The 26398-nt window shown below is 52.9% G+C and overlaps 1 protein-coding gene across 2 annotated transcripts in view; it reads right to left on the bottom strand.

Moving 5' to 3' along the window:
- Positions 1 to 26398, bottom strand: part of BRWD3 (bromodomain and WD repeat domain containing 3) — a 1513493-nt gene that overhangs the window by 218120 nt on the left and 1268975 nt on the right. For both annotated transcript variants that reach the window (XM_085607835.1, XM_085607833.1), the window contains one exon: positions 12491 to 12631. In XM_085607835.1, the coding sequence (XP_085463961.1) occupies positions 12491 to 12631 (141 nt within the window). The remainder of the gene's footprint in view (positions 1 to 12490; positions 12632 to 26398) is intronic.

The following is a 26398-nucleotide window of genomic DNA, read 5'->3' as shown; positions in this document are numbered from 1 at the left end:
CTGCGGCCGCCTTGCGCAGCACCACAGAGAAAGCAGCGCCCTCCTCCGAAGCCACAGTCGGAGGAGAGACGAATCCAGTGTCCGGAGAGGTATCCAGGCCACTGGCCTCCCCCAGTTCATCTGCCCAGTCCTGTGACATTTGAGCCTGAGCGGCCATAGGATCCTCGGATCCCTCCCAGTTGTCCCCATCATCCGATTCCTGGTATACAGGAGGAAGGAACGGAGCCGGGCGGTAGATATAATGTGTCTCTAGCGGCGCCGAACGCGGCGTCCACCGACGCCGTAGCGGCGCCGGGCCCGGAGCGGGACTGAACTGGGGCTCGACGTCGAGCGGAGTCGGCGTCGGGGGTGGTACCGGTGTCGACGCCGGCGGAGGAGGCGTGACGAGGTCGACCGGCGTCGGCGGGGACTCGGGAACGGGTCCCTCGGGCGCTTGCGGCGTCGAGGCCGGAGCCGTCAGCGGCACCGGGGCCGGAGCCGCCGGCAGGCAAGGCAGCCCTGTCGGGTCCGCGGGGCCCGAAGGCGCGCCAGCGGGCGTCGACGGCGGAGCCAGGCTCCTCATGGCCGAGAGGAAGGCACTGACCTCCGCCGGCGTCGCGTCAGTCCCAGGGACCGGCGGGTATGGGGACTTGTGCGGCGCCTGCGGCTCCGCCGGAGCCGCGGGGGTGGAACCACCCTGACCCTCGGCCGAGTCGCGCGACCGGCGAGGGGAGTCCGAAGAGCGGTGTCGCCTCTTGGACTTCTTGGAATGCTTCGACTTACCCGAAGACTTGGATCCCGACGACCGATGGTGACGTCGGCTGCGGCTCCGCGACCGGTCCTTGGACCTCCTCCTGGACCGGGATCGAGAGGCTCGCGGAGCCGAGTGGCGAATCTCGAGAAGCTTACGGGACCGCTCCCGTCTAGCCTTCGAGGTCAGGGCCTTGCAGTCCGAACACGACTCCGCGTCGTGGTCGAGGCCCAAGCAGTAAAGGCACCGGCGGTGATGGTCCGTAACCGACATCAAGCGGCTACAGTCAGCACAGGCTTTAAACCCAGGCATCCTACCGGCACCGAAGTCGAGACAGATCAAAAAGGATCGAAAAAGTTAGTCAAAAAATGACTAAAGGGGTAGCTCTCCCGGATCTGCGCTTACTGGCGCGGAAAAAAGAAGAACTGACGTCAGCGCGCGAGGGCGGCGTCTAAGTACTCCGACGACGTCATTCCGGCGCACGACGCCGACGACGGACGCGGAGCCACAGACGACGCCTAGCGACGCACAAGGGGTATTGCTGACGAAAAATCTTCCGGATCCAGTCTGACGCCTGGGGATATTCTAAGGTGAGGAATCTAACTAACGTGTTTCTTTCAGATGCGAGTGATCGCTGGGCAGTCCCATACAGTGTGCCAGAAGGCGCCCTCGGCCCCACATTGTCAGAGGCAGAGAGAAGTATCTCTCCTACCCAATTTGTGTAGGAGTGTTCTCGTGTAATAGGTGCGATGAAGGATTTTTAGCTGTACTAATTTTAATGTAGAGGATATTGCAACTTCTCGCGGGGAAGCTAGGGCTGCCTGCCAGTCATCTTCGTCTAGGTCTCCCAGGTCTGCCTCCCATCTCTCTCAGAGTCACCGTGGGATCTTTCTGATTGTTAATTATCTTTCTATAAGTCAGGGAGATGGCCTTTTTGGGGAGGTGTTCTGCAAGAAGCCTTTCCTCCAGCGGGGAGGCCTCTGGCAACTGCGCAGAGGTCGGGATTACTGCCATTAGTGCATGTCGGATCTGTGTATATCTGTAGGTTTCCGTCTGTGCCAATTTATATGTAGTTTGCAGGTGACCAAAGGGGACGACCGCACCCTTTTTCCACAGGTCCCCCACCCTGGATATACCTATCAGGTCCCATTGGTGGAATCCCATGTCGTTTGAGTGTTCCGAGCTTCCGGGTATCCCACAATGGTGTCGCTTGTGTAATGGTGCCTTCCCATCCCAGAGCTCGCTGCGCCGCATGCCAGATTTGTATTGTGCGTGCCATTGGGCCTATGTATTTCGATTTCGTAGCCCTGTTGTACAGGGCCCCCATTATTCCCTCGGATTCCAGGAGATGCCGGTCCATACGGAATGCTGGATCTTCATGCGACGCATGGAGCTATTGGTTGATGACCGCAAGTTGCGACGCCCAATAATATGTTTGGATATGCGGGAGGGCGATTCCTCCATCGTACCAGCCCCTCACTAGTTTTATCATGGCATACAGGCGGTCCCACCATCCCATCGGAGTCTGGTCACTTCCGCATTGATTGACACGAAAAAGGAGGGGGGGGGGGGAATCGGGAAGGGGGTGTTTTGTAATACGTATAAAAATTTGGGGAGTGCCATCATTTTGAAGAGGGCTGCTCTCCCAGGGTAGGGTAAGTGGTAGTGAGCGCCAGTGTTTTACATCGCGGCGGAATCTGGCCAAGGGCTTCATAAGGTTTTCTTCTGTGAATTACGTCGCATGGGGGGTAATATATATACAGAGGTACATGAATCCCCGTACCGCAATCTGGATATCACAGTTGCGTGGGAGTCTGGGCGGCGGGCCATGAAGAATATAGAGAAGTGATTTTGACCAATTGATAGTGTACCCCGAAGCTCTGCCGAATGCCGCACAGATGTCCAGCAAACAGTTAATGGATCGCGCTGGGGATGCCATATATAGCAACACGACATCTGCATATAGTGATATGCGGTCTTCCCAGCCCATAGTCCACTTAAGCCCTCTAATAACCGGGTCTTGGCGTACCCAAGGCGCCAGTGGCTCCAAAACTATCGCAAACAGAAGGGGGGACAGCGAGCAGTCCTGCCTCGTTCCCTTGCCTAGGGGGAAGTCCCTGGAGGTCCTACCATTGGCTACCAATGAATGTCTTCTTGAGGAGAAATGTATTCAACAACATGAGGTGAAGAGCTGGACAAAGCCTGCACTTGTTCTTATGAACAAAAAAATATCGATAACATTGATCTCTTGTTCTATAATGCGTTCCTCAGCCACTTAGTTCAACACAGCCATGACTTCCCACTGGAGAACATGAGCATGCTCGTCTGACTGAGCTCAGAGGAAAGTATGGAAGGAAACCCCTGGAAAGGGAGGGCATAATGCATTTCAGGAATTTGTAGGACTCACATGTGCATCGTGATGCCATGCATGTCAAGTCTTCAAGTGGTGTGACACCTTCCCTTGCCACAGGCTGCTTGTGTACTCTTGAGGGGAAACTAAAGTGGTTTTGTGGATAGGGCTATTTAAGCTGGAGAAACTGGCTTGACTGCTCCAGGACTGGAAAGGAGGGCAGAAATAGCCAAAAAGCCATATCCCTGAAGTATCCAATAAACTTCTGGTACTGCCTGTAAAACTCATTAGCAAGGTAAGCAAGAACCAGAGTATGAGCAATTGCCCCCCGCAATGTAAATCATTTTAGGGCCAAATCAACTTTTTCACCAAAGAGGCAAGAACCACCGAAGGACGTGGACATCCCCAGAGAAGCTTACAGAGACGACTTAAGCATGATGTTGGATGTTCACCGAGGAGCCCTCAGATCCCTGGTGCTAGTTGGTAATGGCAGGCTACCTGGCGGCACATTGTGGGGGCAAAAAATGACATGCCCCAGGCTGCCAGAATAAGCTCTATCTTGGAGCTGGTTGGAAAATATCCATTAAGAGGCCAGCTTTGATCTCCATAGAAAGGCAGTTCAAGGAGCTTAACGGCCTTCTTTAGGACTGCTGTAAATGAAGACACCTGCAGATGGCGGCACTGTAGGACACTCATATTCCACCTCTGGAGACTTGTCAAGCCTGTTGGCATTTTGGGGAGCTAGGTAGTCTACACTGTTGGTGTAAGCAGGATGGAGCAAGTTGCCCGTCTCACTACTATCATTGTCATGCCCAAAGTCTGGCATCTGGGGTCATCCAAGTCTGTGCCAAAGATTTAATCCATTTGCTGACAGTACTCTTCTCTTGGCAAAGGTCTGCATGGAGACTCTTCACTATGCCAAGAATCCTCCACTAACCTCTGAACATGTCTCCGTGAACCCATGAGAATAGCCTTATATTTTGGAATTTGTTCCGAACTGGTGGTAGCTTTTTGCCTATAGGTCCCAATGAATGAAAAGACTGGTCACAAAGTCTCAAATTGAGCACTATCTTTCTGATGGATACATAAACCTGTAGACTGTTCACCTTCTGAGTATGCCTTTACTCCAGCTTGAACCGGAAACGTTTCGATATCTCTTCCAAACGGATAGCGGGTGCCGGCTCCATCACTGCTCCCTAAGCAGAACCACATGACATCACTGGAGCCACTAAGCACGCCCGCCTGCCCAATGACGTCAATTTCCCTCCATTTTTCCATGCCTTCTACACGTTCAGGAGGGGTTGGAACCCTGTTTTAATCTACTGGAGGTACACAGTTGTCTCATCTCCTGGAAAGTGAATGCATCATATCTAGAGGGAATCTGTCCAGGATTCTCCTCTCCTGAGGGAGTATCAGTGTGATCTCCATTCACGGACATGATTCTAGTGAGGGTGTGGTGTGTGCACCTACCTACACTAGTTGTATCTACTAAACCTCTCTAGTAGTTGTAGTCAGGATGCGCTACTCCCTTCAACCTACAACAACTAAGTCCAGTAGGACTTAAGTATTATAATCTATGTTATATGTACCTAAACAATATCTGTGTGATCTTTCAATTTAGTATCTCAAGATTACAATGGTATTACATCAGCAAGCTCAGATCCCAACCGCTGCTCACCAATGTGAGAAGTTGGCCTGATGTATGATGTCACTAGTTCTAGTGTACACCTTATATCAGTCCAAACAACCCTTATGGTGATTGGTTGTAAAGTCAACCTTCTAGACCAGCTATCCTAGTGGTAACATGGACAAGAGCAGTCTTAGGCTAAACTCTGAATGGCATGTGAAGCCAGCTGTGATACCATATATAATCCCTTGAATACCAAATGAAAGGACACCACAACAGATATATATATATAAAATAAAGTCTATTTATTCTAGTCAAACCCTCAGCACTCTTTATGAGATTAGAGGTAAGTACAACACAGTCTTATTCAAGCATACATTAAGTCACACAGGTAAGTAATACAGTTAGGCCCTAGGGGCCACGCAAACCATATACTAAAGAAGTGGTATAATGACCACTGTCACGGAAATAGGATAGGCCTAGGCCTAGGGAATCGCTGGGGCTACACTACACTAGCAATAGTTAGGAAGTGGGAGGCCCACGGGATTCAGGTGCAGAGTGGAAACACTCACGCGTAATGCGTAAAAGTCGATAGAATTACTAGCAGTTAGAAATTAACAGTTTAAGGACACTTCTGAAGCAGCTAGAGAGTCGAGACTCGGAAACTAGACCCTAGGATAGTCACTACCCTTGTGAGCACCGAAGTACCCTAGTTACCTAGCCCACAGGCTGCGGGTGCATAGGTGTGAACTTGCGTCGGGTTTCGTCTTGGACTTCTATGGATGCCTGAAGGAAAGTTGCTGACAGCCAGTCAGTGAAGAGTGTCCGGTGGATCCCAAGGCTGGGATCAAGAAGAGAGGATACCTGCAAGCAGAAGGGACAGAGTCAAGGTCACTAGCCAGTGACCACGTGGAACCATGAAGGAACCAGGCGATGTCGTGAAGATTGCAGGTATAAGGTGAAGCTTGTCGCTGCAGCCACGGGTACCAGGAGACGTCGAGGACGACCAGGACCAGGAGGCGAGCTGTTCCACGAAGGCTCTTGCTGTCGGCGGCGTCGAAGTCGAACTAGGACTCACCAAGCCTTGGCAAGCGGAGCCCACGAAGAACGGAGGACTTGCTTCTGGTGCAGACCAGGAAGGTCTGGTGTGCTTCTCTTTTGCAAAGAAGCGGGAGCCAGTCTGGAGGAGCCAAATCAGCAGTGAAGATTTCAAGGTGTGTCCTCACAAAGGCCGCTAGCCAACGGGCAAGCAACCGGACAGACGCGGCAAGCAGGAAAATGCAGAAGGGCCCCACGCAGGACTCCTGGAGTGTGGGGGGCTGATCTTCGGTGCAGATGGTGCTTGGGGTTGGGGCTTCTCAATCCCCGGTGCACAACTTCGAGGGTGCCTCAGAAGCTGCGCTGGAAGATACTCGCCACTTTTCCCAGGTAGCCGGTCCCACGTCTCTCATCGCCTCCACGGATCTCAGCTCGGCTGTGGATCATGGTCGGAGAAGTCTGGAAGTCAAGGCTCTGGTCGGGCTCTGCAGTCGGTCCCTCGTAGAACTTCAGCAAAGCAAAGGGTAGTCTCTTGATGGTGCCTGTTTGCACAGGGTAGCCACTCCTTGGCCACAAGGGAGATTCTTCAGTCTTCTTCTTTCGTCGAATGTCAAAGGTCCAGAGTTTCTGTTCAAGTTGCAGGTTCAGGATAATCTAATCTCCTGGGGCCCAGCTACCACTCTTATACTAATCTGGGGGGCTGGGTTGCCTGCTAGGTCACGCCTTATGGGTGGGACCTGGGAGGGGGGTAGTTACATCCCCTTCCCTTTGTCCAGTTTCGCGCCAGGACTGGGGCGGGAGTGCCCCAGCACCGGTTTGAACTGGACTATGCATGGGACACCTTGTGTGCCCCAGGCATGTCTCATTCCTTTCAGCCCTCCCTGCCCCAATACACTAAAGTCTGTCTGGGGAGGTGCTAGCACCTCCCCAAGCAGGAAACCTATTGTCCAAGCCTCCCTTGCCGGGATCACTCCCAGCAGCAGGAGGTCAGACTTGTGTCTGTGGCAGCAGCATCCATTTTGTGATGCTGAGGCTTTGGTTAGAGTTAACAGCAAAGTAGGATTTTAACATGTCTCTCCCTCTAGAAGGGGGGAATAATATCCTCATCACCAGAAATGGTATGGGGGTATTATTCCAAAGTGTTAGACACCTTACACGACATGTTTTGATAAAGCCAAACCATAGTTACCATAACCGTTTAAGATTATAAGGCACGTTAAGAGTATATGGTAGGCTATATCATAGAACAGCTATAAGGACATGGTTCCGAAAGCTGCAGACAGGCTCAGCTCATGCTAGAGCACCATCTCACATGTTACCAAGCACTCTGCCTCCAGGATTGTTAAGGCCTGCCATAGGTGTGGCTGATAGGTACACATGTGTCTATTTTAAGGGTAGATATAGGTATACTATATCTAAGCAAGGGGTGATTACACGACCTTGCCCCAGCTGAGTGATCAGCCAGTTGTGTCTGATTGGAAGGCCAGACCAGGGGTGGCATAATACATGCTGCAGCCCCTGGGAGGCCTAGGGTACACCTATGCCCTGGGTACCTAGGGTACAATGTACAGGGTCCAATAAGGTGATCCTTACCAATTGGGAATGTACCTAGGGTACATGGAGTCCATTTTAAAGAGAGAGCAGACAGCCTGAGACCCTGAATGGCAGGATCTCAGGCCAACTAAGTCGAAAAACCAGCTAGACACTAGGCAAAAAGTTGGGGGTAACCATAGTCAGATATCCACCTTCCTACAATCTGTCTCGTTTACAACTGTTCTTCAAATACTATCCTTTTTGGTTGAGGTTTCTTGCGTCATGTCGACCCCGAGGAAGTCCGGTTTCAATCCATGTCGAGACAGTGAAGCTGAGATGTACATCACGACCCTCCACAAATTGGTGCCTGCGCATGGACCATGACGTCTGCACATACTGAGACTTCCAAAAGATCAACAACAGGGCTTTAAAAGAAAGAGAAGCCAAGATGTTCATTGCACTAGTGCCGCATGAAAAAAGAGGGTGTGCAAAATCCCACACAAGATCAAGATCACCTCCTCCTCACTCTTCCGCGTCTTCAAATAAAAGTTATATGAGATGAAGTGCCGCCATAAATCCGTCATCATTCTTCAAAATAAAATCACCAACATTGGTGATCCCCCCCTCCCCCCAACTCCAGTCGCACGAAGATAACTAATTGATCATGCCAGCTTTGTTGACTCCCCCCCCTAAACAATCTTCTTCAGAGCCACAAAAATAGTAGGATTGTGGCCTGCAAGGAGCAGCAAGCCATTATATCTGTGTTTGCATTCCCCACCTGCACAGCAATGTGATCTGCTGATATGTGACCTTGTTGCTGTAGCATCTCGAAGGATGCAAGTGGGGAATGGATTGCCTGCACTTTTCTTGTGATGTAGCTTATGGCTTATGGCTTTTGATGATTGTATATTAAATGTATAAAGGCAAATTATGCAGTATATGTGTTCTCCATAATAGAAATTTCTTTGGTATTTGTAACAGTTGAATAACTCCACCTATGCTGGGATGCCGAAACATATTTTAAGTTGTAAGAACTTGATTTTACAACAATATTTACTTCTGTTCTTTTTCACATCAACCAGAAGAAACAACCTAATGGGAGGGACTCGAACACCTGTGGAAAACACTGTGCTTGGTCAGAGTCCTTCTCCTTATAAGAAGTATGCAACCTAGATATTGAGTACTGATGATGGGTTGGGTTGGGTTGGAATGTCCAAATCACGTTATTTGGATATCTCATGGAACCTGCAGGGGCTTAACTGGAAAACTGCTGGCAAGCTGATCCCAGGGACCTACATTAGGGCACCAAGACATCTGCAGGTAGCATCACTCCTGCTTCGAAAGCTTGTGAGAAAGTGCCATCTTTCTTGCATGGTATGCCCCCACTTTTTGCTGAATGGCTGAATGCATTTTGAGTGAGTGGGCCCTGGGCTCCTGCCAATCAGGTGCCCAGGGCCTATGTTCCTTCCCTAAAAACTGTGCTGAAACCTAAAACCCAAATTGGCAAACCCTGGCCACAAGTCAGCCCCTGGTAAATGATACACTAGGTACCCAGGGCCTTGTGACCAGGGAAGGCCTCTAAGGGCTGCAGCACTTATTGTGCCACCCTTAGAGGCCCTGTACCCTGACACAAACACACTGCCCTTGCAGGCTGAGTGTCTGGGTATAGAACAAAACAGATAGTCGACATGGCACACATCCCTTTGTGCCATGCCCACAACATACACTGCCCTGGCATACATCAGCCACCCCTCTAGCTGGGTGCCCTATGCCAGTGGTGTGGGTACAGGAGCATGAGCCCTGTGACCCTACAGTACCCAGGTCCATTCCTGGGCACTTTAAGTGCAGTGCTGCCATTTAAGAGTATATGGTGCTGGGAGATCGTCAACACAAACTCCACAACACCATGATGGCTCCACTGAAGACTGAGAAGTTTGGTATCAAACTTCTCAGCATATTAAACCCGCACTGATGCCAGTGCAGGATTTAATATACAATGCACGACAGAGGGCACCTTAGAGATGCCCCCTGAACCTAACCTACAATCCACGTCTGGTCTGAGGGGCTGCCTAGGCTGCCACACAGCAGACATGTTGCTGGACCCCTGGGTAGAGAGCCATCTGCTCTCCTGGGACTGCAACAATGCACATCCTGGGCTAGGTGCTAGGTCTCCTCCCCCAGGATGGGCAGGGGAAGCCTCAAATGCATGCCGCCTTTGTGAGCTTCTCCAGACCACTTGCTGTACTCAGCAACTGGCCCCTACCGGTTCTAAACCCCCACTCTGTCGGGAAGAATGGCCGGAAACCCCAAGGAAGGACAGGGGGTGTGCCAGCCTCTGTCAACCCGACCCCTCAGGTGGGGGAGGCGAGGTGAAGCACATCTCCAGGCTCTCGCCATCTTGAAGATGGGGAGCCCTGCCCAATCAGGACTAGGCCCCTGCCCCCTCCCACAGGAGAGTGGCAGGATAGGGGGGTGTACCCACCCCAGGGCAGGGACCCAGTGGTCCCTGCCCTTTACCTACCTGTAACGCCCCTAAATTTAGTATTTAGGGACACCCTGAACTTTCCTTCCTTGGAACCAGATTACGAAACAGCAAAGAAGATCAAGAAGAAGAAGACCTGCCATGCAGCTGCTAACAAGAGGAAGAAACTAACTGCTTTGGCCCCAGCCCTACCGGCCTGTCGACCCTCGAACCTGTTCCTGCTACATCCCGGCATCTCCTGTGGCCAGCGACCTCACAAACCCCGGAGGACCTGGCTACCTTGTGACTCTGAGCATCTGAGACTCCCACGAGCAGTGGCACAGCTCAAAGCAAGTAACTGACCCCTGGCATCAGCCAGGAACCGCGAACCCTGCACACTCTGCGCCCGCCAAGCCTGGCCTCTGCTGGAGTGGACAAAGACCACGAGGAAGTCCCCCCGGCGACTGTGACCCCGAATCCGGCACCCAAGGACCCACCTCAACGCTCCTGACGACGCCTGCAGCCTCAGAACCAGGGACCCCTTCAACCGCGATCAACAGAGGGTAAGCTTTCCCGACACCAAAAGGCACTCCTACACCCGGCGCCCTGCTGCCCGCTGTGCCCAACTCCTGGGTACTTACCTATCCTCCAACTACCCAACTTACCTCTCGAAGTGGTGGTTGCACCTGAAGAATCTTCGTCCCCGAGCTTGCAGCCTTTGTTCGTTCTTGAGCTTCTCCATTGCAATCCATTGAACGCCCGACGACTCAAAAGCACCCTGCACCAAGCCGACCGAGTGGCTCTGGCAGTGCAACTTCTACTCTAACCTACTTTCCCATTTGCCCTGAGCAAGTGACCAGGACCCCAGCTCTCACAGCCGCGTGGCCTGCTAGCCAGCAGCCACCAACCACGGGCCTCCTGCCTCCCATAGGATAACATTGGGCCTAACTCACTCTGAACCCGGCTGCCCCTGTGCCGCTGAGTGTGTAACAACTGTACTTACCTGACCCTGGGAGACCCCCCCGAGTCTATGCCCAGAACCTTAACTCTGCCAGTCGAGTACTTACCCAAAAGCCGATAACTCACTTTTCTTCCATAGGGTAACATTGGCTGGTTTCACTTGAAAATTCTTCGAAGTGTGGAGTTTCTAAACTTTAACATATTCACCTAAAATCAACCGAATAACGAAATCGAGAATACTCACCTGCTATTAGGAGAGATCCCAGTGCTGGATCTTGGTGCCCAGCAATGACCCTGAAAAGTAATTACAACCATACTTACCGCTAACTCAATTTTCTCCCATAGGAAACCATTGATTGTTTTTCTGTGAAATTTCTTCTAAGTGTCGATTTTTGCAAACTACAAATATTCTTTAAAAATCGTACCAAACTTTGAAAACGTAATTACTTACCTGTTTTAGATAGATGTCCCAGTACTGAGCCTAGGAGCCCAGTACTGAGCCTAGGAGTCCAGCACTGGATTACAAAAGTAACGAGAACATACTTTACCTGCAATTTGAATTTCCTTCCATAGGATAACATTGCCTGATTTTTGCTGAAAAAGTTTTTAAGTGTTGATTTTGCAAACTTACAAATATTCGTTAAAAATCGCCTGTGTAACCTAAACGCATTCTTTCAACTGCTTACAGGTGGTACACTAGTGCTGGATCCAGGATCCAACACTGAGCTAGAAAAAGTAACAATAACCCCACTTACCTGCTAAGTGAATTTCCTCCCATAGGATAACATTAGTGATTTCATTAAAAAAAGTTTCTAAGTGTCAACTTTTAAAATACCAAAATATTGCTTAAAAATCACAACAGTAACTAAATTGTATTTACTCACCTGTGTCGAAGAACTGCCCCAGGACTGAATCTAGGATCCAGTCCTGGAGTTAGAAAAGTAATCCTAAAAGTAATCAATTGCATTTAACTTGAAATTCCCATTGAGCTCAAAGTATTATTGTGTTTGAAATTGTGTTGCCTATTGCAACAAACTGTAACTATTGCATTCAAAAGTCAATTGCCTATTGCAAAGTATTTAAATAAAGCATCTCATTCTGAGAAAGTATATTTTGATACCTATTGTTGGTTCTAAAATAAAACAACCATATATTTTTATATACAAACCATTGGCTTAGAGTTCAGTTCTTGAGTGTGTAAGACCATTTGCTGACTGAGTGTGTACAACAAATGCTTTACACTGTCCTCTGATACTGCCTTACTACTCGACCAAACTACCACTTTAGAGAGTAAGGTTATATCTAACTTTAGCCTCTGCCAAACCTCTGGGGACTGTGGACTCTGTGCACACTGTACCTATTTTGGAACAGTATATACAGGGCCACTTTCCTACAAGGCTCCACTGTTTGCTCCTCCATTAGGGAAGTCTCCATTCCCGACATATGATTTATAATATGCCCATTGATGCCATCATAAACCCATAAATTGTGTCAAAAATATTTCTGCTCTGTCCTGAGGAATTCAGATGTGTAATGTTTTTTCATTCTGACAGATACTTTTTAATTAAACAACTGTTGTCTTCTCTGCAAGACACTGTCACACTGTCCAGCAGACTCCTGAAAATAGAAGTTTGTGTTTCCAAATTGTACTATAAACACTAAGATTCACAAGGACAAGTCTGCCCTCATACCCTCACTCACAGTAAAGAAGACCCCCCAAAAATATAAAACAAATAGAATTAATAATGAAGAAAGGAATACTGAAATAAATACAAACGTAGATGTACGTACAGGAAAAGAGGAACCATTGATTGGTTGCCGAAAGGGTTCAGAATCTTCTCGTTCATATATAAGATTTAACAATTCTTTACACTGGCTTTTCCAATCATCAGGATTTGCTCTTGAGGACTTATTTTTTGTCCATTGCTTAACCTGAAATTTTGAAAAGAAATGGGTCAACACAAAAACAAAAAAAGACAAATAACATTTGGACACAGATCCAAACGATATAGGAATCAAGTGTGCAAATAGACGCAGAATTATAAATCCTTAAAAGAACAAGTTACTTACCTTCGGTAACGATATATCTGAAAGAGACAAATTAGTTATGGATTCCTTACCTTAGAATTACCCCCAGGCATCAGACTGGATCTGGAGAATTTTTCTTCTGCAGTACCCCTGCACGTCAGTAGGTGGCGTCGGCCGACCTCGTTCGTCATTGGTTTTGTGATCGCCTGAATGACGTCACGGTATCTACTTAGACGAGACCCCTGCGCACTGACGTCAGTTCTTTACACGACATTCCACGACTGAAGCGCAGAGTCATGCAAGACACTGACCACTGGTGCTTAAAACTAGGGCTCTGAAAGCGAGTCCCTTACTCTAGAAGTCAGTTCGCAGAACAGGGAGGATTGGTGGGGCGGTAAGGAATCCATAACTGATATATGTTTCTTACAGATATATCGTTACTAAAGGTAAGTAACTTGTTCATCTGAAAGAGACTATTAGTTATGGATGCCTTACCTTAGAATAGATACCCCAGCAATACCAACCCCGGAGGTGGGTCTGCAAACCAAGTTGACACCAGGAAGTCCTGAAGAACAGAGCGGCCAAAGAAGCTGTCTATCCAGACAGTAATGTTTAGTGAATGTATGCACAGAAGCTCACGTGGCTGCCAGGCAGATGTAATGAAGGGGGACTCCACATCCCAAAGCAGTAGTGGCTGCCGTCGCCCTGGTGGAATGGGCGCGCATCCCTACTGGAGGTTCCTATTTCGCCAAGGAATAACAAATGTTAATGCAAATAACGTCCCATCGAGAGATGGTTCGTTTTTGCACAGTCGATCTTTCTTGGCCCCCACGTAGCCAACAAAGAGCTGATCATCCATCCGGAATTGTTTTGTGCGATCCAGATAAAAATGAACACGCACCTTTTGGATCCAGACGGTGGAGCCTTTCCTCCTCTTTAGAAGAATGCGGGGGCAGGAGGAAGGTGGGCAAAGTGATGGCCTGTCCTATGAGAAAAGAGGTAACCACTTTGGGAAGAAATGAAGGTCTAGTTCGAAGGACAACCTTGTCCGGATGAAGAGCAAGGAAAGGAGGTTTAGAAGAAAGAGCCTGAAGCTCACGCACCCTGCTAGCAGAGGTGATGGCAACCAGAAAAACAGTTTTTGAGGTAAAGAGTCTGAGCGTAAAATTATGTAGTGTCTCGAAGGGACGCACATAAGGTAAGTCAGAACAAGGTTCAAGTCCCACAGGGGCATTACGAAAGGAATAGGAGGAAACAGGTGAGTAATGCCCTTAAGGAAACGATTTACAATAGGGGACTTGAAAAGAGAAGGCTGATCCGGAAGGCGAAGAAAGGCCAAAATGGACAAAAGATAGCCCTTGAGTGTGCCCAGTGCAGAGCTCTGCTGGGCCAAAGAAAGCAGGAAGGGGAGAACCTCAGAAAGGGTATCCGCAGACTTTGCTGCTCACCATGGCACAAATTTGTTCCATCTACAGGTGTATACTGTTTCAGTAGAGGGACGCCTGGCTGCCAAGATAACATTACGGACTTCAGGAGGAAGGTTGAAGGCTATCAACTGTCGCCACTTAATCTCCATGCAAGGAGGTGGAGGCTGGACAGGTTTGGGTGGAGGACTGTCCCCTGCTGCTGCGACTGAAGATCCTCCCAAAGAGGCAGTCAGATTGGAGGAATGATGGCCATGATCAAGAGCTAGGGATACCAGACTCTTTGTGCCCAGTCCAGAACCACAAGAATTACTTGGGCCCGGTCACGCTTAATCTTCTTCAGCACTCGTGGCAGAAGTGGTGTAGGCGGAAAGGTGTATAGAAAACCGCAACTCCACTCGCGAAGAAAAGCGTTGCCTATTGATTGCCGCCTTGAAAATTCCAACATGCAGAACCGCGCGTTCTCTTCGGTGGAAAAAAGATCCAACCAAGGCTCTCCCCACTGCTGAAAGAGACCTTGCACCACCTCTGAGTGAAGACGCCATTCGTGATCCATCAAGCACCAGCAGCTGAGTTCGTCCGCCCTGGCGTTCAGGGAACCGGCAGGTGTTGAACCACCAGGGACATGCCCTAAGGTTCCAGCCAATGGCAGACATGAAGGGCGTCGTGACAGTGTCCACAACCCTACTCCGCCCTGTTTGTTGCAATACCACAGGGCGGAAGTGTTGTCTGTGAACACCTGCACTACTGTCCCTTTGACAGGAGGAAGGAATGCCTTCAGTGCTAGATGAATCGCCGGTGCTCCAGAAGGTTGATGTGGAGCCCGGAATCCACCGGAGACCAGAGGTCTCTGATCTCTGCCTCTCCTATGTGGCCACCCCATCCCATGAGTGACGTATCTGTCACCACTGTAAAATATGGTTGGGGAAGGGAGAGGGATCTGTTGTTGACCCAATCATGGTTCGTGAGCCACCAATGCAACTGATGTGCAGTCCCCGCCGAGATCTGGACGACATCGGACAGATTCCCCTGATGCTGCGCCCACTGGAACTTTAGGTCCCACTGCAGAACCTGCATATGCCACCTGGAATGATCCACCAGCAGGATGCAGGAGGCCATGATGTCCAGCAGCCTCAGGGTCATACGCACCGAAATCCCGAATACAGGCTGGAACATCGGTATCATAGCCCGAATATCTCGGCCTCGCTGTTCGGGAGGATAGGCCTGAAACTGTCCTGTGTCCAGAACCGCACGGATGAAAAGGTACTTCTGAGAAGGGTACAGGTGCGACTTCGGAATGTTGACTGTGAACCCCAGCGAATGCAGGAGATCTGCCGTAGTCTGGAGGTGAGCGACGACAGCCTGGGGAGAGCTCGTCTTCAACAGTCGTTGAGATTGGGGAAGTCTGGAACACCTGATCTGTGCAGATGAGCTGCGACCACCTCCATCGCTTTCGTGAACACCCAAGGGGCGCTGGTAAGGCCAAAGGGGAGCACGGTAAACTGAAAATGCTGATGGCCTACCATGAACCGTAGGTAACACCTGTGGGCCGGCAAGACAGGGATGTGGAAATAAGCGTCCTGCAAGTCTAAAGTGTAGGAGAGTAGGGTCTGCTTTCTATGTTCACCCCCACTTTTTGCTTTTGCTTCACTGGTTTTCGACTTAGATGTGGCTGTGGGCCTGCTAATCAGACCTACAGCCCAGCTGTCCTCTCTCTAAATTCATACTATGTACTTTAGGTACATAACCCAATTGGTAAGGATCACCTTCTAGGGCCCTGGACAGTGTACCTTAGGTACCCAGGGCATAGGTGTACCCTAGGCTTACCAGGGGCTGCAGCATGTATTATGCCACCCCTGGCTGGCCTTCCATTATGACACAACTGGCTGATCACTCAGCTGGGGTAAGGTCGTGTAATCACCCCTTGCTTAGGTGTAGTATTCCTATACCTACCTTATATATAGACACATGGGTAACCTATCAGTCACTCCTATAGCAGGCCTTACCAATCCTGAAGGCAGAGTGCTTGGTAACATGTGAGATGGTGCTCTAGCATGAGCTGAGCCTGTCTGCAGCTTTCGGAACCATGTCCTTATAGCTGTTCTATGATATCGCCTACCATATACTCTTAAAGTGCCTTATAATCCTCGCGGTTATGGTAACTATGGTTTGGCTTTATGAAAACATGTTGTGTAAGGTGTCTAACACTTTGGAATACTACCCCCACACCATTTCTGGCGATGAGGATAGTATTCCTCCCTTCTAGAGGGAGAAGATATGTTGAAGACCTACTACCTGGTTAAAGTTAACCAGAGCCCCAGCATCACAAAATGGATGCTGCTGCCACAGACACAAGTCTGACCTCCTGCTGCTGGGAGTCCTTCCAGCGAGGGCGACTCGGACAATAGGTTTCCTGCCTTGGGAGGTGCTAGCACCACCCTAGACAGGCCTTAGTGTATTGGGGCAGGGAGGGATGAATGAAACGAGACACTGCCTGGGGCACACAAGGTGTCCCATGCATAGTCCAGTTCAAACCGGTGCTGGGGCACTCCAGCCCCAGTCCTGGCGCGAAACTGGACAAAGGGAAGGGGGTGTAACCACCCCCCTCCCTGGTCCCACCCATAGGCGGGACCTAGCAGGTAACCCAGCCCCCCAGATTAGTATAAGAGTGGGAGCTGAGTCCCTAGGACTTTGGATTATCCTGATAACCGAAACTTGAACAGAAACTCTGGACCTTCGACATTCGACTACGGAAGAAGACTGAAGAATCTCCCTTGTGGCCAAGGAGTGGCCACCCTGTGCATACAGGCACCAACAAGCGACCTGCCGTTTGCTTTGCCGAAGTTCTACGAGGAACCGACTGCAGAGCCCGACCAGCGCCTTGACTTCCAGACTTCTCCGACCCTGATCCACATCCACAGCAAAGCTGAGATCTGTGGAGGCGACGAGAGACGTGGGACCGGCTACCTGGGAAAATTGGCTACTTGCTTCCAGCGCAGCTTCTGAGGCACGCTCGAAGTTGTGCTCTGGGGATTGAGAAGCCCCAACCCCGAGCACCACCCGCACCGAAGATCAGCCCTCCACACTCCACGAGTTCTGCGTGGGGCCCTTCTGCATTTTCCTGCTCGACGCGTCTGTCCGGTTGCTTGCCCATTGGCTAGTGACCTCTGCGACGACGAACCTGTGACTTTCCACCGCTGGTTTGGTTCCTCCAGACTGGCCCTTACTTTCCTGTGAAAGAGAAGCACCTCAGGCCTTCCTGGTCCGCAACAGAAGCGAATTCTTCATTCTGCGTGGGTTGCGCTTGCCGAGGCTTGTTGTGTCCCAACTCAACATCGACGCCGCCGACAGCAAGAGCCCTCGTGGGACAGCTCGCCTCCTGGTTCTGGTCGTCCTCGACGCCTCCTGGTACCCGTGGCTACTGCGACAAGCTTCACCTCTTCACCTGCATCTTCACGACATCGCCTGGTTCCTTCCTGGTTCCTTCCCGGCTCCGGGCTGGTGACCTTGACTCTGTCCCCTCTGCTTGCAGGTATCCTCCTTCTTGATTCCATCCTTGGAATCCACCGGACACTCTTCACTGACTGCCTGTCAGCATCTTTTCTTCAGGCATCCATAGGAGTCGACGACGAAACCCGACGCAAGTTCACACCTATGCACCCGCAGCCCGTGGGTTAGGTAACTTGAGTACTCCGGTGCTCACAAGGGTATTGACTATCCTAGTGTCTAGTTTCCAAGTCTCTAACTCCTAGTTCCTTCCGAAGTGTCCTAAAACTCTTAAATTCTAAATACTACTATTTCTATCGACATTAACGCATTACGCGTGAGTGTTTCCACTCTGCACCTGAATCCCGTGGGCCTCCCACTGCCTAGCAACTGATAGGATAGTGTAGCCCCAGCGATTCCCTAGGCCTTGGCCTAACCTGTGTTCGTGACAGTGGTTCTTATACCACTTACTTAGTATATGGTTTGCGTGGCCCCTAGGGCCTAACTGTATTACTTACCTGTGTGACTTATGTATGCTTAAATAAGACTGTGTTGTACTTACCTCGAATCTCATAAAGAGGGCTGAGGGTATTTTGACTAGAATAAATACATTCTATTTTTATAATATATCTGTTGTGGTGTCCTTTCATTTGGTATTCAAGGGATTGCAAAGAACAAGTTACTAACCTTCGGTAACGATGTATCTGTAAGAAACATTAGTTAGTTAGATTCCTCACCTTAGAATATCCCCAGGCGTCAGACTGGATCCGGAAGATTTTTCGTCAGCAATACCCCTTGCGCGTCGCTAGGCGTCGTCTGCGGCTCCGCGTCCGTCGTCGGCGTCGTGCGCCGGGATGACGTCGTCGGAGTACTTAGACGCCGCCCTCGCGCGCTGACGTCAGTTCTTGTACATAGCCTTCCGCGCCAGGAACGCAGAGCCATGCAAAGACCGACACTGGTGCCAAAATAAAATCTAGGGGCCTGAAAGGACAACCTTAACCCTAGATGTCAGTTCGCAGAACGGGGAGGATGGGAGGGTCGGTGAGGAATCTAACTAACTAATGTTTCTTACAGATACATCGTTACCGAAGGTTAGTAACTTGTTCATCTGAAAGAAACACGTTAGTTAGATTCCTCACCTTAGAATAGATACCCAAGCAATACCATCCCCGGTGGTGGGTCTGCGAACCAAGATCACACCAGAAAGTCCTGGAGGACAGAACGGCCAAAGAAGCCATCCCTCCGGACTTGGCTGTCAAGGCAATAATGCCTGGCAAACGTGTGTAGCGAAGCCCACGTCGCCGCCTGACAGATGTCCTGCAAAGGGACTCCCCGTCCCAAGGCAGTAGTAGCCGCTGTGGCCCGAGTAGAATGGGCGCGCAGCCCAACAGGAGGGTCCTTTTTAGCCAAGGAATAGCAGATTTTGATACACAAAACGACCCACCGAGAGATGGTTCGGTTGTGCACAGCTTTCCCCTTCTTAGCGCCCACGTACCCAACAAAAAGCTGGTCGTCCACCCGGAACTGTTTTGTGCGGTCCAGATAGAAGGAGAGCGCACGTTTTGGGTCCAGACGGTGGAGCCTCTCTTCCTCTTTGGAAGGATGCGGAGGCGGAAAGAAGGTGGGCAAGGTGACAGACTGCCCAAGGTGAAATGGAGTCACCACTTTAGGAAGAAAGGAGGGACGAGGCCGAAGGACAACCTTGTCCGGATGAACAGATAGAAAAGGAGGCTTTGAAGATAAAGCCTGGAGCTCACTCACCCGTCTAGCCGAGGTGATGGCTACCAGAAAAGCAGTCTTTAGAGTGAGAAGACGAAGAGGGCAATTGTGAAGAGGCTCAAACGGAGCGCACATCAGGAATGTCAAAACCAGATTCAAGTCCCACTGAGGCATTACAAAAGGGACAGGAGGGAACGTGTGTGTAATGCCTTTGAGAAAGCGTGTAACCACAGGGGACTTGAAAAGAGAAGGCTGATCAGGAAGCCGCAAGAAGGCGGAGATGGCAGCAAGATAACCTTTCAGGGTGCCCAGGGCAGAGCCCTGCCGGGCCAGAGAAAGAAGGAAGAGGAGAACCTCAGAAAGAGGGGCGGAAAGGGGATCCACAGCCTTTGCTGTGCACCATGCCACAAATTTGTTCCACCGGCAGGCGTATACCGACTTTGTGGAGGGACGCCTGGCTGCCAGAATGATATCACAGACTTCAGGAGGCAAGTCAAATGGCATCAACTGCCGCCGCTCAATCTCCACGCATGGAGGTGGAGGCTGGACAGGTTCGGGTGGAGGACCGTCCCCTGCTGCTGCGACAGAAGATCCTCCCGAAGGGGCAGACGTAACGGAGGATCGGTCAACAGACTGAGTAGCTCGGGATACCAGTATCTTCGTGCCCAATCCGGAGCCACCAAGATGACTTGGGCCCGGTCGTGCCTGATCTTCTTCAGCACTCTGGGCAGAAGTGGTATAGGCGGAAAGGCGTACAACAGACCGCAACTCCACTCGTGACGAAAAGCGTCGCCGAGCGAGTGCCGCCTTGGAAATTCCAACGCGCAGAACTGCTGACATTGCGCGTTCTCTTCGGTGGCGAATAGATCTAACCAAGGCTCTCCCCACTGCTGAAAGAGGCCTTGCACCACTTCGGAGTTCAGACGCCATTCGTGATCCATCATGCACCGGCGGCTGAGTTCGTCTGCTCTGGCGTTCAGAGAGCCCGCCAGATGTTGAACCACCAGGGTGACGCCCTGGTGTTCCAGCCATGTCCAGAGGCGCAGAGCCTCCTGACAAAGGGTCCACGACCCCACCCCGCCCTGTTTGTTGCAGTACCACATGGCGGTGGTGTTGTCCGTGAACACCTGCACGACACTTCCCCTGACAGAGGGAAGGAAGGCTTTCAGTGCAAGCCGGATCGCTCTCAACTCCAACAGGTTGATGTGGAGGCGAGACTCCGCCGGAGACCAGAGGCCTCTGATCTCCGCCTCTCCCATATGGCCACCCCATCCCAAGAGGGACGCATCCGTCACTACGACATGCTCCGGTTGGGGAAGGGAGAGGCTCTTGCCCTTGACCCACTCGCGGTCCGTGAGCCACCACTGCAACTGCTGTGCAGTACCCTCCGAGATCAAGACATGGTCGGACAGGTTGCCGTGATGCTGGGCCCACTGAAACTTCAGGTCCCACTGCAGAGCCCGCATGCGCCGCCTGGCGTGATGCACTAGTAGGATGGAGGAGGCCATCAGCCCCAGAAGCCGCAACACTAACCTGACCGAAACCCGGGATAGAGGCCGAAAGATGGGAATCAGGGCCTGTATATCCCGGACCCGCTGTTCCGGTGGATGGACCCGGAACTGCGCCGAATCGAGAACCGCTCCGATGAAGAGGAGCTTCTGAGAGGGACTCAAGTGCGACTTCGGCACGTTGATGGAAAACCCCAGCAAATGCAGGAGATCCGCCGTAGTCTGGAGGTGGGAGACGACTGCCTGGGGCGAGCCCGCCTTCAACAACCAGTCGTCGAGATAGGGGAAGACTGGGACCCCTGATCTGCGCAGATGAGTTGCGACCACCGCCATCACTTTCGTGAACACCCGAGGGGCACTGGTGAGGCCGAAGGGGAGCACGGTAAACTGAAAGTGCTCTTGGCCCACCGTGAACCGCAGGTAACGCCGGTGGGCCGGCAGGACGGGGATATGGAAATATGCGTCCTGCAAGTCCAACGCTACCATCCAGTCTCCAGGGTCTAGGGCAGCTAAAACCTGAGCCAACGTTAGCATCTTGAACCTTTCCTTTCGGAGGAAGGCATTGACGTTCCGGAGGTCCAAGATAGGGCGCAGGCCCCCCTTGCCCTTCTTGGGAACCAGAAAGTAGTGGGAATAACAACCACGACCTACTTCTGGACTCGGAACGCGCTCGACGGCCCCCTTGGCCAAGAGAGCCGAAACTTCCTCGCGGAGAAGATCCAAATGATCCCCCGAGATACGGTGGTGCTGCGGTGGCATGGCTGGAGGGGTCGTCTCGAAGGGGAGGGAGTAGCCCCTTCGGACGATTTGCAGCACCCACCTGTCCGATGTTATGGACCGCCAGTGGAGCAGGTGATGGCGAACTCTGCCGCCCACTGGCGTGGTATGGGCCTGAAAGCTCGGACTAGGAAGGCTTTGAGGCGGATGCTGCCGGGGTGGATGTGGGCTGACCACGTCGGCCTCCATTTCCGCCACGGCGGAAGCCACGTCCACGACCGCGCGCAGGTTGGTTCTGCGGCTGGTGGCTTTGCGAACGTGAGGAGGCGCCCCTTCCTGGGCCACGAAAGGGGCGAAAAGCAGAGGTGTGCGCCCGCGGAGCCGAGAGGCCCAAGGACTTGGCCGTAGCCCGGGAGTCCTTAAAGCGGTTCAGCGCACTGTCCGCCTTCTCACCAAACAGGCGAGTGCCATCAAAGGGCATGTCCATGAGGGTGTTCTGGACATCCCCGGAAAATGACGTGGACCGCATCCAGGCGTGGCGGCGGAGCGCCACCGTGGTGGAAATCGCCCGACCTAGCGAGTCCGTGGTGTCAAGCCCACATCTTATGGCGTGCCGTGCTGCATCCCTCCCATCGGCCAGAGCCTGGGTAAGACGCGTCCGGACCTCCTCCGGACACTGGGGCAGCACGTCCTCCACCGTATCCCACAGGGAATGGGAATAACGGTCCAAGAGACAGGCGGTATTTAAAGACCGCAGGCCCAAACTAAGGGACGAGAACAGTTTCTTGCCAAACTGCTCGAGTCTCTTGGAATCCCGGTCCGGCGGAGCGGTCGGGAAGGAGGATTGGGAAGTAGAGGCCTGGATAACCAGACTCTCGGGGGTGGGGTGTTGGGACAGGAAGCTGGGGTCGCCCGGAGCAGGGCGGTGGCGCCTGGCAACGTTCCTATCCACAGGAGGAACTGTGGAGGGCTTGGACCAGGTGCCCTGCAGAACGTCAGTGAGGGCCTCGTTAAACGGCAGCAGAGGCTCAGTGGAGCTTGCTGAGGTTTGAAGCACCTCAGTGAGGATGTTGGTCCTCACAGCCACGGCAGGCAACTCGAGCCCAAGGGCCTCAGCCGCCTTGCGCAGCACCACAGAAAATGCTGCACCCTCCTCCGAAGCCACGGTCGGAGGAGAAGTGAATCCAGCGTCTGGCGAGGTGTCCAGCCCGCTGGCCTCCCCCAGTTCATCTGCCCAGTCCTGAGAAAGCTGTGACTGAACAGCCAGAGGGTCCTCGAACCCCTCCCAGTCGCCCCCTTCTTCCGATTCCTGATAAACAGGAGGAATGATCGGAACCGGACTGTAGAGATGGTAGGTCTCTAGCGGCGTCGGATGCGGCGTCGGCGGACGCCGTGCCGGCGTCGGGTCCGGATGAGGGCTAAACTGGGGCGTCGGCGTCACAGGCGTCGGCGGCGCCGGTGACGGCGTCGGTGGTTCAGGCGTCGGCGCCGGTGGAGGAGTGACAAGGTCAACCGGCGTCGACTGGGGCCCAGGCATGGGCCCCGCGGGGACCTGCGGCGTCGAGACCGGAGTCGTCGACGGCGCCGGGGCCGGAGCCGCCGGCACGCGAGGTCGCCCAGTCGAGCCCGCGGGGCCCGAAGGCGCGCCAGCGGGCGTCGACGGCGGGGCCAGGCTCCTCATGGCCGAGAGGAAGGCACTGATCTCCGCCGGCGCCGCGTCAGCCCCAGGGACCCGGAAGGTATGGGGGCGGACGCGGCACCTGCGGCTCCGCCGGAGCCGCGGGGGTGGAACCACTTGGACCCTCGGCCGAGTCGCGCGACCGGCGAGGGGAGTCCGAAGAGCGATGTCGCCTCTTGGACTTCTTTGAGTGTTTGGACTTACCCGACGACTTGGAGCCCGACGATCGATGGTGGCGTCGGCTAGGGCTCCGCGAGCGATCCTTGGACCTCCTCCTGGACCGGGATCGCGCACGACGCGGAGCCGAGTGGCGAAGCTCGAGAAGCTTGCGGGACCGCTCCCGCCTAGCCTTCGAAGTCAAGGCCTGACAGTCGTTGCACGACTCCGCGTCGTGGTCGAGGCCTAAGCAGTAGAGGCACCGGCGGTGGTGATCGGTCACCGACATCAGTCGATGACAATCCTCACAAGCCTTGAACCCAGGCATCCTACCGGCACCAGATGTCGACAGACAAGGATCAAAAATGATCAAAAAGATTTAGTCAAAAAAGACTAAAAGGGGTAGCTCTCCCGGATCTGCGCTTACTGGCGCGGAAAAAAGAAGAACTGACGTCAGCGCGCGAGGGCGGCGTCTAAGTACTCCGACGACGTCATCCCGGCGCACGACGCCGACGACGGACGCGGAGCCGCAGACGACGCCTAGCGACGCGCAAGGGGTATTGCTGACGAAAAATCTTCCGGATCCAGTCTGACGCCTGGGGATATTCTAAGGTGAGGAATCTAACTAACGTGTTTCTTTCAGATTGGTATAACAGCTGGCTTCACATGCCATACAGAGTTTAGCCTAAGACTGCTCTTGTCCATGCTACCACTAGGATAGCTGGTCTATAAGGTTGACTTAACAACCAATCACCATAAGGGTTGTTTGGACTGATACAAGGTGTACACTAGAACTAGTGACATCATATATCAGGCCAACTTCTCACACAAAGCTACTATCAGTCTCCAGGGTCGAGGGCATACAGGACCTGAGCCAATGTCAACATTTTGAACTTCTCCTTCCGGTCCAAGATACGACGCAGGCTTTTATCCTTCTTGGGCACCAGAAAGTAGTGGGAGTAGCAGCCACGACCTACTTCTGGCACAGGGACTCACTCAATGGCTCCCTTGGCCAAGAGAGCCGCAACTTCTTGACAAAGAAGGGCCAGGTGATCCTCTGACATGCAATGGAATGCAGCTGGCATGGAGGGAGGAGCAGTCTCGAAGGGGAGGGAGTAGCATTTTCAGACTATTTGCAAAACCTACATGTCCGACGTGCTGTTGTGCCTGTGGGGGAGGTTATGGCGGATCATGTCGCCCACTGGCAACTGGTGGCCCTGAAAGGTCGGACTAGGAAGGTTTGGTGGCTGCTGCAGAGGGGCACTGGTGGAATGGCCTGCCCGCTGGCCCCCAGACGGTGGGCCCCACGTCCCCTGCCCCTCAGAGGCTGGACAGCCTGCACGGGCCTGTGGCTCTGGGCAAAACATGGTGGGGCACCAATTCCGTAGCCATGAAAGGGGCGAAAAGCAGCTGCGCGGGGCGAGAGGTGGTAGTGAGGCCCAAGGACCTGGCTGTAGCCCTAGAGCCCTTGAAGCGCTCGAGCGCATTGTCCGCCTTGTCGGCAAACAGGCAACAGCCATCAAAGGGCATGTCCAAAAGAGTTGATTGGACATCGCCCTAGAAGCCAGTGGATCTCAGCCAGGCATAGCATCTCAGGGCTACCGACGTTGAAATCGTCCTGCCTAGCGAGTTGGCGGTGTCCAGCCCAAGGCGATTGGCGAACTTTGCTGCATCCCTCCCTTCTGCGACTGCACATAAGAGTACTGCCCGGGCCTTCTCCGGGAACTGCGGCAGCACCTGCGCAACTGTGTCCCACACAGAGTGGGTGTAACGGCCCAAGAGAGATGCGGTGTTCACCGACCGCAGTCCTAAGCTGGCGGAATAAGACATCATCTTCCCAAGATGATCCAGCTTCTTGGTTTTCCAATCTGGGGGAGCAGAGGGATCGCGCCTTTAGATGTTGAGGCTTGGACCCCCAAGCTCTCAGGGGTAGGGTGTTGGGAGAGGAAAATGGGGTCGCCCAGGCAGTGGCATCAGCCAATCATCCGATCCACAGAGCCCCTGTGCTGGGCTTGGACCAGGCGCCCAGAAGGATGTCTGTGAGGGCCTCATTGAACGACAGCAGGGGCCCTGAACAGGCTGATGCTGGTTGAAGCACCTCAGTCAGGAGGTTAGTCCTGACTGCCACCTTAGGTAGCTCAACGTCCAAGGCCTCAGCCGCCCTACGCAACACCACAGTGTAGGAGGCTCCCTCCTCCGCAGCCACGGTAGGGGGAGAAAGCATACCAAGGTCTGGGTATGTATCCAGACCACTTGCCTCATCCAGTTCCTCTCTCCAGTCCTGCTCTTCCAGCAGGTCTGCTAGAGAGAGTCAATAGACCCCTCCCAGTCCTCCTCACCCTCCTCTGGCTGCCACCCAGGGCGATAAGTAACGCCAGGATAGAACAGAGGTACAGGTCGGTGCCGGTACAGGCGCCAATACAAGCGTCCGTCGGCACCGGTACCAGCGTCGGTCGGCGCCGGTACCAGCGTCGGTCGGCGCCGGTACCAGCGTCGGTCGGCGCCGGTACCAGCGTCGGTCGATGCCGGTCTGGCTCCTTGTCCATGTCGAGGCCGGGGTTGACGCCGACTGCGGACACAGCTGGGGGCGGAGGTAACGTCAATGGACTCTGCGCCAGAGGAGGCGTTGTAAGGTCAACCGGTGCCGATCTGGATCCAGGCTTGGATCCCTGGCAGCCCTGCGGCGCCAGAGCCGCAGCCACTGGTATTGCAGACCTCAAACCCCCACCCGAGTCCATGGGGCCCGAAGGCACGCCGGCAGAGTCCGGCTGTCCAAAGATGGAGTGGAGGGCTTTGTAAAAGTTACGAAGTTGGGCAGGGGTCATCCTGGCTCCCGGGAAGGGAGGGAAGCTCTGAGCCGACCCAATAGGCTGTGTAGGAGGATTCGAAGGACGACCTTCCGCATCCTGTGTCAGCCGACGGACTGGGAGAAGGTGAAGAGCGACAGAGCTTTTTCGTCCTCTTCTTGTGCTTCGACTTACCC

This window comes from Triturus cristatus, chromosome 5_2, assembly GCF_964204655.1.
Source record: "Triturus cristatus chromosome 5_2, aTriCri1.1, whole genome shotgun sequence".
In the NCBI taxonomy this organism is placed as follows: Eukaryota; Metazoa; Chordata; class Amphibia; order Caudata; family Salamandridae; genus Triturus; species Triturus cristatus.
The sequence above is the reverse complement of the archived record's forward strand: the minus strand, read 5'-3'. Positions and strand labels throughout refer to the sequence as shown.